Source organism: Actinia tenebrosa, unplaced genomic scaffold (genome assembly GCF_029948245.1).
Source record: "Actinia tenebrosa isolate PJP-AT-01 unplaced genomic scaffold, QUT_ActTen_1.0 PGA_scaffold0__85_contigs__length_37466705, whole genome shotgun sequence".
NCBI lineage: Eukaryota > Metazoa > Cnidaria > Anthozoa > Actiniaria > Actiniidae > Actinia > Actinia tenebrosa.
In genome coordinates this window covers 19,688,873-19,705,873 of record NW_028292569.1, presented here as the reverse complement: position 1 = coordinate 19,705,873, position 17,001 = coordinate 19,688,873, and the positions used below count along the sequence as shown (strand labels likewise).

Genomic DNA, 17,001 nt, shown 5'->3' with positions numbered 1-17,001 from the left:
TTGAGGTAATTCTGTCAAAAGTAAAAAGTCTAGGTTGTGCAATCTTGACAGGACAGAATATAACTCATTCCCAGTATACATAATGCTTACTAAATCTGCTGAAGAACTTATTGAGTTCCTATGTTTATATATTAATGCACACAGTGACATGGCTACACATTGATGACCAGCATTTGGTCCAAATAATGCAATATTACCTTAAGTTGTGGAACAGAAATTGGGATAAACATGGGATAAACTACATGAAGTACATTTTTGTGAACTTGGATTTGTCAACAGTAGAAGTGTATTTTTCTGCTTTTGTGCAAAAGACCAGTGAGCTGTTTGACTGGAACTCTACTTGGGTCTCGATCGCGCGAAACAACACGAGGCTTGTGCTCAACATGATTAATGAATTTAGCATAACGAGACCTGCATTCCTTTGATAAATATTACTTTTTATTGGGATGAACAAATACAGATAATTGTACAGCTTTTTTGAATATATCGCAGTTATGCTGTAGAGAGTAGGCCAAAGTCTTCGTTGCACATTTATGAAATGTTGTACAACCAAAACCATGCACAAGGCAACGATCAACACACTCGTTAATAATAGCTGAACAAACGATAAACTGCTGAAGAAACTGTTCAAAATTGCAAACAAAATAATAAACAAAAAACTTTTCCTCGCTGTTATTGATGTAAGTCCAAGACTTCTTTATTATATTCTAATGGAAACGCATTTGTTTTCTAGAGAGATTCCAATATGGCATCCATGTTGTTTTCTCTTATCAGACCGCCGAGCAGAACGCAGACCGCCAAGCAGCGCAGGCTTACACGTTTTCGACAACGTCGATAGATAGATAGATAAACTTATAGAAAACCGAAACCTAGACTCGGGCTTACCACATGTAGTCCGAGTAAAAAACAGACTTGAAAACTGGTTAAGGTGAGCAGAAAATAAGCTTACTTTAATTACGTCTTTTACAGAACGAGACGAAGTTAACATTGAGTTAAACTTGACAAGAACAACTAAGACAAAATAGAAAATAATGCAAGGCAATGCAAAATACAAAATGATGAATTTCTTGTCAGTAAATTGACGTTTGTAAATGTTTTTGAATATTTTTTAGCTTTTAAAAGTGAAAGTCAGTGAAAGTCAATGAAAGTCAATGGTCTTTATACAATACAATAGACATCTCTCAACAACACAAATTTAAGCTCCTTTTTACAATCATACTTGCTCGAACAGCTTAATAAACAGTTTAATGTTTGGTGGAAATTTATATTTCATTCAATAATTAAATAAACTATCTGTAGAAAGATATAAAATTCTTGAATGAAAGTCTTCTTTGTTTTGCCGATGGGGCCCGCGACAAGAGGCGAACAAAGCTGCATTTTTATTGAACGATAAACATACGATTGTTGGTTAAAAACAACCGAATTTTTAAAGATTTACGAAGCTAAAAAAAGGACGAATATTTGTTGTAATATGCTCTTGGTATTATTATTCCTCCAGCTTGAAATAAATTAAGCTTATCTATAGAAATATAAAAAGTTTTGAGAGAAAGTCTTTGATTTGTCGATTCGTCGAGAAAAATGCTTGTCAAAAAAAAAAAGTACGATCGTTTGCTAAAAAGCACACACCTGAATTCTTGAAGAACACTTTTTGATCCATCTTTGAATACATGAAAGTTTTTTAATTGACTTTGGTCTATAGCTTGTCCTAAAGCGATTTTTTCTGTGAATTTGAGAGCCGCCTTAGCTAGTAGTTTTGCTTTGACATCAGGTGGGATTCACGTGTTGTGTACACGGATGGACGGACGGACGGAAGTGACGTCAGCCAAGCCATGAAAAATCAACTCGATGGTTTACCATTTTTTCTTAAGGTAATTCCCTCGAAAGAAATTTTGCCAATAAATTTGTCCTGAAATTTTGCATGGACATTAATCAGTATGTTATGGACATTTAAAAACTGCAATAAAAAGATTTGGTCACCATTCTCGTTTTTTCGCTAGATGCTCTCCAAATATGTCAATTTATGCGTTTTATAGTGAAATGCGGTGGCAACCGAAAACTGTAATCAAGAAACTTTATTAACAGTTATAAGTACTTTCATATAACAAAACGTACTTATATCTCGAAGTTTGCTAGATAATCTATACTATTAAATCCATCAAAGTCATTGGATGACTATGATTCTTGAACTATTAATGAAAAATGCAGGTATGCGCGCCTCTACGAACGTCAAAAAAATTGCACATGTCAACTATTCCCATCAAAATATTTCAAAATCTATCCAATAAACTTTCCTTCATATTTTGATATATAATGAGGAGCATTGCATTTATCAAAAATCTGAAATAAAAAATGGGGGTCACCATTCTCGTTTTTGATTTATCTTGAAAAAACATCTCAAAATAGTCGAAAACTGACACTTTTCCGAGTGGAGACTGGGGCGAGTCAGATAAAAATCGCAAATTCTCTACTCAAAACAGAGAAAGAAGTGAAAATTAGCTTTGAACATGTTTCTTATTTAGTTTCCGAATGAAAAATGCCTAAACTTTGTTAGTTCCATGCTTTTAGTTGCATGCGTAGAAAAATGCGCAGTGCAAAACAAGGGAATTACCTTAAGTATGGTGCTACGCTCGCGCGGGAGCTCCGCTATAATACATTATTTTTTGCCTCAAATTCACACGTAAAATATGTTTTTAAAAGGATGCTTATTAATTTGTCTCCCGTCACTTCCGGTAAGCCAATACTGCATGCAGCAGAGTTGTTTCGGATCTGAAAACAGTGCGAATAGCATGGTCTTGAAGGCATCTGCGCAAAGTTTGGGATACACCATCTACATATGGTAATAAAACTATTGTTCTGTAGGCTGGTTTGTCTTGTTGGCTGGCTGATCTTGTTTTGGTAACTTTCTGCAAGACATCGCAAGACAGGTTTACAGATTATAGAGATATTTATGTACAGACTTTTTTCACGATATCGCTTGGCATACTGAAATTTTGCATTAAAATGTCCCAAAACGTGAAACAACCTTTAAGTCATAATTTACATAATTCATTGGAGAAAATACGAAGAGATGAACTGTTAAACAATGGCTAGAGTCATAAGCTGAATCCTAACTATGGCTTTGATCGTTGAAAGACTGAATCTTGAATTTTAAGAAAATATAGATGAATCTTATGTTATGCATAAATTATCAATTTAAGGTTGGTGCCTACTAATTGCGAACCATTTTTATTTTTTTCAAATTGTGCCAATCATTTAAATCACCCAAGAGGCCACTGGAATCCGAAAAAATAATTGAGGGTACCCAAGCATCTAAGCGAGATAATTTATGTTAAACACCGATGACGTAATCACTTTTTTACGCAAGGGGAAAAAATCATATTACGAAGTTGTTTTGTTCGATTTTATCTGAATCTTGTTTCAAATAATAGACTATTTGTGCTCTTCATATCAAATATATGAACTTTTATGCATCATATAAGAAACCATTTCTTAAAACAAATTTTGCCTTCAAAAGTGTAAAATATGGTTCTAAAGGGATGCTACATTTTTGCTTACATTTGCATCCAAAACCATTTTTATTTTAAAAATTATATTATAGAAAATAATTTAACTATTTCTGTTACACTTTGGACGAAAAAAAAAGGGGGGGTATCCACGCGTTTTAAAAAGTTATGATTTTTTTAAATATTTTTTTGAGGACAAATCGGGTGCTAAAAGCGTGACAAACGTGACGCGGCGTTACGAAACAGCGTGACTCGCTCTGTTTTTGACGTGTTTGCAGCAGCTCCTTCATCTCTTCGTGGTTTTACAAGCAGGAGGAAAACTGGAAAAAAGCGATATTTCAAGCCTTCAAAGTACCAGAAAACTCATTCAATTTGAAGAACAATAATAAATAATTATTTCGATTCCTGTGCAGAAGAAAAGATTTCCTTAATGAAATGGTATGTAAAATGTTTTTTTGAAGTCGGAAAAAGAACGGCTTTTCATGAATGTTTCACGGCAGTCGTACCCTGGGCTCCAGAGGTTCTATTCGCTTTTCCCAGAACATTGAACGAGCGAGCGCCGAAGGCGCGAGGGAGCGAAAGGAACCTCTGGGCGCATCCACTGAGAATCTCACTTCCATGCCGTTTGATAGACATCGCCTTATTTGGAAAGTCGGTCAAACCGGTTTTCGCTAGCTGTGTAAGCTGATATCTGTCAAACTGGTGTTTACAACCGAGTATTAGCCATGTGCGTCCTTAGAAAATATGAAATCAGCGAATGTATTAATTCAAAAAACACAAACTAAAGTTATTAGACCTGATAATTATTGTAGAGTTTGCCGCTGCAGTCCTGCTGTTCTAGGAAGAGGGCAGTGTAATCTATTTAATGGTAAAACGACTGGTAAAACCACTACTTCTTCGCGCGATACACTCGCGAAAAAGTTAAGTAAAGTCTTGGGAATCCCTGTCACCAGAGTCGATGGAGTTTCCTCGATTATTTGCTTCAGAAGCTCTCAGACTTGTTATTTCTGGAAATTTCTCTCTCTCAAAGTCTCGGCCAAAGCGATTGAAATCTCTAATAAAACTCTATCTTTCTCGTCCGCCATATTATTCACTTCTTCGTATAATGTTGTCTGGGCTAAACGTCACAGAACGTCACAAACTCGAAAAACCGGTTTGATCTTATTAGCCAATCAAAACGCTCTATTACACGTTAGCCAATCAGAAGGCTAGGGTCAGATTTTGACTTGGAAACACAATATAGGTCTCTGATTGGTTCGGCGGATTCAAAGGATTAACGCTTGCGCCCAGAGGTTATTTCTCCTTGCGACTACTCGTCAACACAGCACAGTAAATGCCGGAGCGAGGATGCAATAACCTCTGGGACCCAGGGTACGGCAGTCGTGCATGCAAAGCAAGAACCAGGCAAAAACTTTCGTAAAATACAAACCTACATTTAGTTTAACTTCACAAGTGCAAGAAACAGATTTAATAAATCAAAATAATAATTTTCTTTGTCAGTATGCTCTTTGCGTGGACGTTTTTGAATATACTTTTTGAGTGAGTGAAAGACAGTTTATGCAAATACGAGGTCTTCCAACGACAAAAGTTTATTTTATGTAATTGTACTTGCAGGAAAAGCTAAATGAATGGCTGATATTTGGTGTAATGTGTATTTCCTTTTCAATTTTCATTTAACTTTAAAACAAACTAAGCTTATCTGTACGGAAATATTGGAAAAGTTATTTTATTATTCACCGATCCGAGGCCATCGAAACTGCCTTTTCTAGAAAGTAAAAACATATGATTTTTCGCCAAAAACACCTGAATTCTTGAAAAGTACTCTGTGATACACCTTTGACTACATAAATAATTGTTATTGCTGTTGTTCTTGGTCTTGAGTGTTTTGCTTTTGAAACCCGCGGGCATCCCTCGATGCAGATGCGCAGTAAGTGTGCATGCTGACAATAGTAGGCACCAACCTTAAACATTTTACTGTACCTTTTTTACCGTCTGAACATGATGATAAATTCATTCGTAGGAATGCTCTTACAGCCATGCCTGAACGGGCCACGCATCTGTTTTAACGGTTAGCTCACCGTCTTCAGCGCGTGTCTCTTCATCTGAGTCAAATTCATATTCGTCAATTTGCTCAGTATTTAAAACTGCCACACTGTTGTCATTGACAAATGTTATTCATCGCGTACAATTGCACTCAAAACTAGGTCATGACCGCCTGCAAACAGTCGTTCTTATTTAGACTTTATTACGAGTCAATCACCAAGTGCTAGTTTTACACTGAAACCAACAAATGCCTCCACAGTCTTTCTCCTTTTGTCCAGGCTTTGTAAATCAAAAGCTACTGGTCTGGACAAAATGTCTGCTAGGCTTCTTCGTGAATGCCCTGATATAATAGCGGAGGCTTTATGCATAATTTTCAATTGCTCCATTGATACGGGCATATTCCCAGACGAATGGAAATGTGCTAAAGTTTTACCATTATTCAAACAAGGAGAGCGAAGGGACATGGACAAATATCGTCCTATTTCAATAAACCCTATCGTGGCAAAAATTTTTGAAAGGATCATTTACGTTCAAGCCTATGCTTTTCTTTCCATTAAAAATCTTCTTTCAAATTACCAATCAGAGTTTCGATGCCTCCATTCTACGGTAACTGCACTTCTTGAGGCCACAAATAACTGGGCTTATAAAATCGATCGCGGCAATGTTAATACGGTGGTTTTCTTGGACCTCAAGAAAGCATTCGATACCTTAGATCACAGAATATTGCTTTCAAAACTAAGAGCATACGGCTTTGGAGTCTCTGCAAGTAAATGTTTAATTTGTATTTAAGCAATCGTAGTCAAAAATGTCTAGTAAAAATTTTTTAAGGGACAATTCTAGGGCCCCTGTTATTTCTCATTTACATAAATGACCTGCCAAATTGTCTTGAATATTCCCAGCCACGTATGTACGCCGATGACACCCACTTAACGTTTGCAATTAATAATATTAAAGATGTGAATTACTTCCTAGACCGAGACCTTCAGAACGTTACGAATGGCTCGTTGCGAACAAACTAACTCTGCAAGCCAAGACAGAATTTATGTTGATTGGATCCCGTCAAAGAATAGCATCGTTTGGTTCACTTCCATCGTTCCATAAAACAGGTTTTATAGACAAAATCTCTCGGTGTGCAATTTGACCAAAATCTGTCTTGGAATGAACACATCGACAAATTATCCAAAAACATTGCGTCCGGCATCGGAGCCCCGACGCGTATAAGGCCCTTCGTCCTAACTTCAATTCTACAGTTTATCTATAGTTCTTTAATTTAACCACATTTTGATTACTGTTGTGTTGTGTTGGATAACTGTAACAAAACCCTCACTGACAAGCTTCAGAAACATTTTGACATTCTCTAGTTATATGACGCTCGTGCCGATGTGAGACACAAAACTAGTACGGCATTTCGTGACTAAGTCTTTATGTAAATATTAGAGTGTGTGACGAAATGTTCATGTAACCAGATAGTAGTTTGGTAACCAGAGATATAGATAGGGATATATTCTTACACACATGTACTGAGCATAGATCTCAAAGAAAGAAGCAGTAAATATAAGTTTCAGCAAAAACGTGTCAACTATTGGTTCGAACGGGATCAAAAGTACCGTGTGTAACACCGACCCTCTTTTTCGGAAACTTGGATGGAAAAACTAGAAGTCCAATGAAAAATACAAAAAGCTGTTATGGTCTAAAAATCAGTGCATGGTCTCACACAAGCATATCTGAGTTCTGTTTTTATCGATCGTAGCAGCATAAGAAATTATGCTTTGAGAAACACCGAAGGCAAACTAGCTATCCCTAGGCCACGCACCAATTATCTAGTTAATTAACTTGTAGTTAGCTTAGCATACGTTGTAAATAGAATTAAGTAGTTTTAGCATTATACTAATTGTAAATCCTGAAGAGTCTACCGTGTCTAAATAAAGCATCTATATCTATCTATAGTTGCGTTATAGTTTTACAAGTCCAGACTAGAATCGCCTTAGTCCTTGAGCTTGTATAAACGTTTTCATAATTTTTCGTCGGCCATTAAATATGCCATGACTATCCGCGCCAACAACAACTTTCAAGATTTCCCGCGAACTATTTTGGTCCCAGGCTTCGCGCGGTTTGCTTCCCGTGACTCTAAACCTCAAAACGGGGTTTGCTCGGTTTAAAAAAGTGCGACTTCAATAGTAACTGGTGACTAAGAGCGTTGTTTCCAAGCCAACGAGGAACCTGGCTACTCAATATGGTGGACGATTGTAAATTTGACGCAATTCTCAAGCGATTCTGGACTTCTCATTGCAAAACCATCCTCCACAGTGACTGAACAAATACATCAAAAATCGCATATCACATTTAAAGCTGAAAGAAACAAATGCAGAATTCATTTAAGGCAGTGAATGTACATCAAATTTCCGGTGCTACATTTTTCAGATGGGCATTTACGAAGACACACTATGGCGTTTATTAAAGGCATTGTCGTACTTTCCATACAAAATGACGCCATTTTGACACAGTGTTCACCCAAAGAAAATCGCTGGATCGACCAAGAGCTAAGACGTAAGATTAAAGCACACTAAACTATCGTTGTATTACTCTTATTTTCAGGTGCTACATTTTTTCTTGACGCTTCCCCGTTATTGCGATCGAGAGTGGAAAGTACGAATTCTTCCTTATTCTTTGTAATTCCTCGAGGTTAATTAGCATGAAATGTGACAGGCGATCCGTGATATAGTATGCAAATGAGCAAATCATCGGAAGTGACCCGGAATTGTACGCGATGTGGTATAGACATAGGTTTTGCTGATGCTGGTGTTGGTGTTGGGGCAGCCATTGCTGTGGAATTTGGTATCTCTAATAGAGTTGGCGCACCTGATGTAGCTGGATCTTCTGGAAAACTGAATTCCTCGTCAGATATCTCTTTTTGCTTAATGTAAACAGCAGGCGGTAGCGCACCAACCTTGTCCTTCGTGGTTTCGCTACGAACTGTTCTTTGGCGAACTGGACGATAGCTCTCAACCCAGTCTTTTATCAATGCTTCCATTTCATGGGAGAGTGTTTGGCTTTGAAGAGGATTCATTACCTTTGCGGCTGTAAAGAGTATGGCTGTCTCTGGCACTGGATAATACTACCTCTCGTGAGTGAAGTACTTAGCAGCAAATTGGTTGTTCGTTTAAGGGACTCCTTCACGATGGTTCCTAAATCTTGTGCGTATTCTAAAACGCTAAAAGTTTTATGCTTGAAGTGAGATACTGCATGTAAGTTTTCTACTTGCGTAGGCAAAAGTGTTTCCAGCTCTATATCTTCAGCAAAGTTCTTATTGATATTGTCTATATTACGGACAAGTCTTTCTATTCCCTTTGTCAGAAGAGTTATTGAGGTTTGAGTCTGAAAAGATATCGTGCCCTGTGGACCGTTTGTGGCTGACTTTTCTTTTAGGCCGTGGCGTTCTTTCACGTCACTCACTGTTTTGAGCATGAAGGTTTCGACTTTCTTTACATTTTCCAGTGCATTATGAAGGGAAACCGACTCGATGGAGGAACCTCTCAAGTGAATATCAAAACTGTCGTAAAGCAGACCAAGCACTTTGAGGAAAGCCACAGTTCCAGATAACCCAGTCACCAATTTAACTATTCCAGCATTCACATCCGTTACAATTAATGATTTCTCTATGGAGCATATGCCTTTGACTTGAACAAAGGAGCACGTTCTTTCCGTGCATCCTGGGACCTATTTTGATCGCTGCCCAGCAAAACTTCCACCGAATGATCTGCTGTGTTTACCAGCCTTATCTTTCCTGCTTTGGCGTCTGTAAAGGCGACTTTGCCTTTAAAAGGGTATACCCTTGTCACTTCAGTGGGAGACGGAGCGTTAGGACCAGAATTATCGTAAACTTTCTCTAAATAACGTGAGCTTAGATTGCACTTATAAAGGCCTCCATCATTAGAATGTACGGCAAAGTATACAACGTTATCCAAAATACAGATGGATTCGATATTGTGGGCAGCATCAGGATAGGAAATCAACATAGTAGAGGATCCACGAATTGTCACGCCGTCAAAATCTAATGTTATCTGACGTATTTCCATTACTCATCATCGGCACATAGCAACGCGTCTTTGCTAGCAGCACATATTGCAGATGGCTTTCCTAGATTTTTATCCAGGTTTACACACTCCAAGTGTTCAGTAGAGTTTGCAATGGAATCAAGATGCAACTTCAGTCGCAACTTCAGAGCTGGTACTGTACCATTGGTGTCTAGATGAAATCGCCTCAGGTGACTAACCACTTCATCTCGTTTTTTGAGGGCGTTCACCTTAATTCTTACGTGCCCTTCGAGATCGACGAGAGATAGTAGATGACCGCCTTTCTGCAATGTAGACAACTCCATTGGTGTAACAAAGACCCGTGCGTCCTGCAAATCTTCTTTCACAAGGGAACATCAGCAGATGCAGTCGAATAGTCAGTAGTTTTGACGTGCATGTCGTAATCGAGCACAATGACAGAGCCGAGTGGACCTGGACATACTGCAGTTGGATGTGAGCACACGCCTTCCTGATTGGTTTTACAGCATGTCCGTCCCATCAATTGCACATAATGCCTCAGTTTGCATATACTGTCACAGTCCAGATATTTTTTTTTTTTAATATTTACTTGTCTGATATTCTTACATCAGCTCTCTCAAAGTCTTCCTCGATTGTCACAGTGGATCTTGAACCAGCTGGAGCGCTTTCCACTCCATCGGTGGTACTCTGCTTTCTGAAGAAAGCGTTCATGCGCTGTAGTGATTTCAACCGCTCGTCATTTTTTTTTTTTTTCCAGGCACTTAGTAAAATGCTTTAAAGAAAAATATTTCGGATAGAAATTAAGGTCAATAAACCTATATTAGCTGCAAATTGTACGATTTGGAAATATTTGGTGAAAAAGTGCCATTAATTACAGGTACTTACTGTTTTTGAAATAATTCACTTTTCCTTGAATAGAACGATCGGTATTTCTGTTCGAGTAATGCTTAGCACAGATGCCACACCTAATCTCCACTTCGCTGATCACCTTACTGCCTTCAAGCTGAGCTATCTCTAAAACATAATATATATATTTAGGCACTGCCTAAAAGCGGAGCTCCCTATACGGAAGTCACGGGTAGCCCATTTTAAATGAATCAGAAAGGTAAAAATAAGATCGGGAAAAAATCGTCAATTATTTTATATTCGAGATGAAGATACTTTCTCCCATAATAAAAACCATGCAGTGAAATCGAATCGAAATGCATCATATTGTTTTCTTTGCGCGATTATACTCTCCCACTAAGCAATTTTGTACACAACTCACCACCACCCCCAGGGGCTAGTTTTGTTTTTGGAAGATTCTTCGACAAAGTACGTTTTCCATGGCCGACATTTTTAAGCTTTGAATTCCTAGTTAATTTCTAAAAAACGAAAGATAACTACAGACAATCTAACACAATATGAGGGTTAAGTGAAATTTACTTGGATGTCTTTCATTGAAATCGAAATTTCGGTGATTTCCTAATCTTTTTATGGACAAATGAACAAGGCATACAAAGACAAACTAGAAAACTGCTTAAGAAAAGGTGAGCTAAACATAAACTCAGTACTTTTTATTTCTTTTACATGACAATGTTAGGTTATCCATATGAAGAGTTTAGGTTTTTATAAGAACCTATTTTTACCTCAATGAAGTTAAAAGAAAATAAATGATTTGGTAGCATCAGAGAGTAAATCGGCTGGAGATCATAACTGTCACCAAATGTGTTATTAGTTAAAAAATAGTTTTCTGTTCCTAATTCTTCATTAAAATATTTTTAATCCTTTCGTATATAAGCCTTAACTACTTTTCGATAAGCTTGAAAACTTTTAAGCTTAAAAGCTTATAGATTTTGAGATTCGATTTCAATTCGAATTTTTTTCCATCTGTTTTCATGCGCGAGTAAAATACGGACACGAACGAACGAAATAGAACTTTCGAAAACAAAAGTTTACATTCAGTTGAAGTTGTTAAAAAACAACTGAGACAAAATAGAAAATAATGCAAAATGGAATGCAAAATACAAAATGACATGAAACTACATTATCAACATCCCGCTCTGCCACATCTATCTCTCTTTGAATTCTCTCTATGTTTTCTTGAGATTGTCCTAATCCTTGTTCGTCGTTTTGTTTCCGTTGCTCGACTCGATTCATCGCTCCTACGATCAATTTCCTTGAGTCCTGTCCAGCCTCTTCTAAGCTCTGCAGTTTGTGGTTTTGGTAATTCAAATTAGCGCGTTTTATTGGCTGGTGTTCAACTTCCACTTGTTTATATACCTTGTGGGTTTTATGGGCGTTGAAGCAAACTTCACATATCAAGCCATTACACTGCGCACAAAATGAATCCAAGACTTGCGGCTGTTCACAGCAAACACAATCCGATAGCCCTGGTTGGTTTTCAATAGTTTTCATTGCTTGCAGCAAGTGTAATAGAGAATCAAAATAAAATGACTAATTTCTTTGTCAGTAAATTGGCATTTATAAATGTTTTTGAATATTTTTTAGCTTTCTAAAGTGAAAGACAAGGTCTTTATATAATAACAACTCTCGAACACAAATTTATTAGCTCATTTGTATAATCATACTAGCTCGAACAGCTTAATAAACAGTTTAATATGTGGTGTAATTTCATATTTCATTCAATATTTAAATAAATTATCTGTAGAAAGATATGAAATTATTGAATGAAAGTCTTCTTTGTTTTGCTGATGGGACCCCCCGATAGGAGGCGAACAAAGCTGCTTGTCAAATATATATATATATATACGATTGTTTGCTAAAAAGCACACACCTGAATTCTCGGAGAACATCTGAATCCATCTTTGAATACATGAAAGTTTTTTTAATTGTCTTTGGTCTATAACTTGCCCTAAAGAGATTTTTTCTGTGCATTTGAGAGTCGCCTTAGCTAGTAGTTTTACGTTGACATCGGGATTCCTGTGTTGTGTACACGGACGGACGGACGGACGGACGGAAGTGACGTCAGCCAAACCATGAAAAATCAACTCGATGGTTTACCATTTTTTCTTAGTATGGTGCTCCGCTTTAAATTATGTCAGTTTATCACTCATTAATTAAAAAAATTTTCCCAAGAACTGATAAGATAAAAAACAGAGAGATAGAGAGTTTTGACAGTCATAATAGAGACGAAAAAACTACATCATAAAAATAGAGCAAATTTAAGCTTTACGCTAATACTTCGACTTCGCAAATGTGAATGAAAACAGTGCTGCCGGTTGACCGTCGCTTTGTACAGTAAAGTTTTCAGTGTCATTTTTTGTTTTCAATACAATAATTTAGCTAGTAGGTTTATGCTAAAACAATTAGACTACTCGTTCTCGTTTTCTATGAGTCAAATAGGTTTGAACAACTCCTTCACATCGAGTATCTCTACATTCTGAGGCGAGTTCTTGATCCTTTCTCCTCCAATATTCACCTGAATTTCGTGCCGTCCATTTCTTTGTGGCTTAAACTGACTCACACGGTATTTTCCAGTTTGCTCTTCAGACACTTTCTTTTCCACTTCATTTCCCTCCACATCTTTGATTCTAACATCAATAGACTCAATTCTTGTGGGACACACTTCTCCTTCTGTATTCCTGGTGATTATCTTGCATTCGTTTATATAACCATCATTAAATCCTTTCTTGACTGATTCAATTGTGGATCGAGCAGGGTCCGTCACATTCTTCACAATCCTGCCGATGTTTAGCAGCGATTGCATGACTTGCTCTGTCACGGAATAACGTATTGTCACGTTACGCTGGATTGGCTGACGGCACAAGATCGAAGGAGCTTCTGATAACATTTGACTTCTTTCTAGAATCATTTGCTTACTTTCTATTTCCTCATATGCTACATCCCTCTCCAACAGTGCTCGGCAGTGTTGCACAAATTCATCTGAATCTTTTAATCTTGTTTGAATAGCCGTTTGTTCTTCATGATTTGCTGTTGTTAGTTCCTGGAGCGTCTGGTTCAGTTCCTCCTTCTTCGCTATTCCGTGTTCTTTGGCCATCTTGCAAATCATTTCAACTACATTATCAACATCCCTCTCTGCCACATCTATCTCTCTTTGAATTCTCTCTATGTTTTCTTGAGATTGTCCTAATCCTTGTTCGTCGTTTTGTTTCCGTTGCTCGACTCGATTCATCGCTCCTACGATCAATTTCCTTGAGTCCTGTCCAGCCTCTTCTAAGCTCTGCAGTTTGTGGTTTTGGTAATTCAAATTAGCGCGTTTTATTGGCTGGTGTTCAACTTCCACTTGTTTATATACCTTGTGGGTTTTATGGGCGTTGAAGCAAACTTCACATATCAAGCCATTACACTGCGCACAAAATGAATCCAAGACTTGCGGCTGTTCACAGCAAACACAATCCGATAGCCCTGGTTGGTTTTCAATAATTTTCATTGCTTGCAGCAAGTGTAATAGAGAATCAAAGTAAAATGAAGACGGAAGCTTCGTGGGATCGCCGCCTGGCACAACCATCGTCGTCTTGCACATCGGGCAGTCCATTCGATAGTCGCCTTGATTCCCTCTTGTCTCGTACCAATGAGCGATGCAGTGTGTACAAAAACTGTGAAGACATAATAGAGTCTTGGGATGGGTAAATATTTCTGTACAAATGGAACAAGTGAGTTCTCTTTTGAAGGTGTCTGTGATGTCTTTGAGCAATTTGAGTGCAGCCATTTTCGCAGGGATGCAGAATGTAATGAATCAGGTTTCTTGAGAGAGTCATATTCAAAGGAGTCACGTGACGACCCTATGGAGAGAGCGTCATGGTAACAGACAATGAGACTCATAGCAACGCCAGTCTCTTAACGGTTTTGTTTTGAACATTCTTATTGAAAAGCTTTTGTAGCGCAAATCTTTATGCTATATTCTGATTAATTCTTTAAAAGTAAAAATTACCTGATTTGAAATAATCAATAAAGGTAAAAAAAAGGGTATCGCAGGATGGTTGAATTCAGTATATAAATCTCAAATTGTCTTGGTGGCTGGATTGTTGCTTTGTTTGCTATAATTACTTCTATCACATGGATTTTTATGGCGCAGCCAATTTTAACTGCCACACGTCAACATAGCGTGAGGGAACTATGGTGTTACTGATAATAAACTTTTCAGCTCTAGATATATTTGAATATGAAAGGAGAACACAGTCAGGGTGCAAATTATTCATGGTTCCAATTCAGACAAACATGAGCCAATAACTGTAGCAGGTGTTTTCCAGTAGAATTATAATTTTGTCCCACCAAACAGTTAGCATACATTACTTTCAAGGCGACTAGGTTGAGTTTTTCAACAAAGTATAAACTAAAAATTCGCCAAATACATTCCCGTGATAAATCTTTAAACTTTTGCTACAAACTGATAATCATTTTATTTGTTTATCTTTTTATTTAATTTTGTTTGTTATTTCAGTAGAGCATGATGTAAATAAGATGCAATAACCTAGATTATTGCAATGTGTTTTTGTTTTAATGATAAAAATTTTCTGTGCTATTGATGGTATGTTATTTACTTTATCTAATACATTAAAACCACCATCGTTATTAAGGTTGGTGACTACTGTTGTCAGTGCGCACACTTACTGCGCATCTGCATCGAGGGATTCCCGCGGGTTTCAAAAGCAAAACACACAAAGGTATAGAAAACGTCGGCCTTGGAAAACATTAAGACCAAGAACAACAGCAATAACTATTATTTATGTAGTCAAAGGTGTATCACAGAGTACTTTTCAAGAATTCAGGTGTTTTTGGCGAAAAATCATATGTTTTTACTTTTTAGAAAAGGCAGTTTCGATGGCCTCGGATCGGCGAATAATAAAATAACTTTTCCAATATTTCCGTACAGATAAGCTTAGTTTGTTTTAAAGTTAAATGAAAATTGAAAAGGAATTACACATTACACCAAATATCCGCCATTCATTTAGCTTTTCCTGCAAGTACAATTACATAAAATAAACTTTTGTCGTTGGAAGACCTCGTATTTGCATAAACTGTCTTTCACTCACTCAAAAAGTATATTCAAAAACGTTCACGCAAAGAGCATACTGACAAAGAAAATTATTATTTTGATTTATTAAATCTGTTTCTTGCACTTGTGAAGTTAAACTAAATGTAGGTTCGTATTTTACGAAAGTTTTTGCCTGGTTCTTGCTTTGCATGCACGACTGCCTTGAAACATTAGAGAGTTTTAGATTGACTTTTTTTCTCCCCGCAAACGGCAAACGTGACCATGTTTTCATAGTTATACTGTATTTTACCTTACCTTTTACAAACCTTCTCACCAAAGACAAATATTCTTTTATTTTTCTACTACTTGGACTTTTTTACGATACTTTTAAAGCTATTTAAAATCATTTAAATGGTCAACTGACGTTTCACGTTTGCCGTGAACGTAAATCTAAAACTCTCTATTCATGAAAAGCCGTTCTTTTTCCGACTTCAAAAAAAATTTTACATGCCATTTGCTTAAGGAAATCTTTTCCTCTAAACAGGAAATAATTATTTATTATTGTTCTTCGAATTGAATAAGTTTTCTTGTACTTTGAAGCCTTGAAATATCGCTTTTTTTCAGTTTTTAAAACCACGAAGAGATGAAGGAGCTGCTGCAAACACGCCAAAAACAGAGCGAGTCACGCTGTTTCGTAACGCCGCGTCACGTTTGTCACGCTTTTAGCACCCGATTTGTCCTCAAAAAAATATTTTAAAAAATCATTACTTTTTAAAACGCGTGGGTACCCCCCATTTTTTTTTCGTCCAAAATGTAACAGAAATGGTTAAATTATTTTTTATAATAGAATTTTTAAAATAAAAATGGTTTTGGATGCAAATGTAAGCAAAAATGTAGCACCCTTTAGAACCATATTTTACACTTTTGAAGGCAAAATTTGGTTTAAAAAATGGTTTCTCATATGATACATAAAAGTTTATATATTTGATATAAAGAGCACAAATAGTCTATTATTTGAAACAAGTTTCAGATAAAGTCGATCAAAACAACTTCGTAATATGATTTTTTCCCCTTGCGTAAAAAAGTGATTACGTCATCGGTGTTTAACATCAATTATCTCATTTAGATGCGTGGGTACCCCCAAATCCAGTATTTCTGTTTACATTGCTTTCAACTATTTTTTAAAGGAGAAGTGTACTATTATATTATCTAATGCAGTGTCAAAGTTTTCTTGATTATGTAAATTGAATGTGATTTGTATTTGTGCATCATATATGTTGATGCTTTTTGGAAAATCATTGGCTGTAAGGGAATGTTCATTGTCATTTAGCTTTTGGTAATAAAAAGTTTTTGCATGTTCTGTAATTGAATCCAATGTGTCTCGTTTCCAATAGTTGCATGTCTTAATAATAGAAAAGCAAATGCTATTCTTCATTTGCACGTTACGTTATCGCAACCCATCTAT

The 17,001-nt window shown here is 36.8% G+C and overlaps 1 protein-coding gene and 1 pseudogene across 1 annotated transcript; both read right to left on the bottom strand.

Annotated features, from left to right (window-relative positions):
- Positions 1-8,229: 8,229 nt before the first annotated feature.
- LOC148913667 (uncharacterized) lies at positions 8,230-10,118 on the bottom strand (annotated as a pseudogene).
- A 2,817-nt stretch (positions 10,119-12,935) lies between these two features.
- On the bottom strand, positions 12,936-14,270 carry LOC148913666 (tripartite motif-containing protein 2-like). The gene has a single exon (XM_089037929.1). The coding sequence runs from the start codon at positions 14,268-14,270 to the stop codon at positions 12,936-12,938; it is 1,335 nt and encodes a 444-aa protein (XP_088894055.1).
- Between the last annotated feature and the right edge of the window lie 2,731 nt (positions 14,271-17,001).

Bases quoted from the DNA above. Each gene is read 5' to 3' on its own strand.
- LOC148913666 (XM_089037929.1), bottom strand. From the start codon at position 14,270: ATGGCTGCACTCAAATTGCTCAAAGACATCACAGACACCTTCAAAAGA.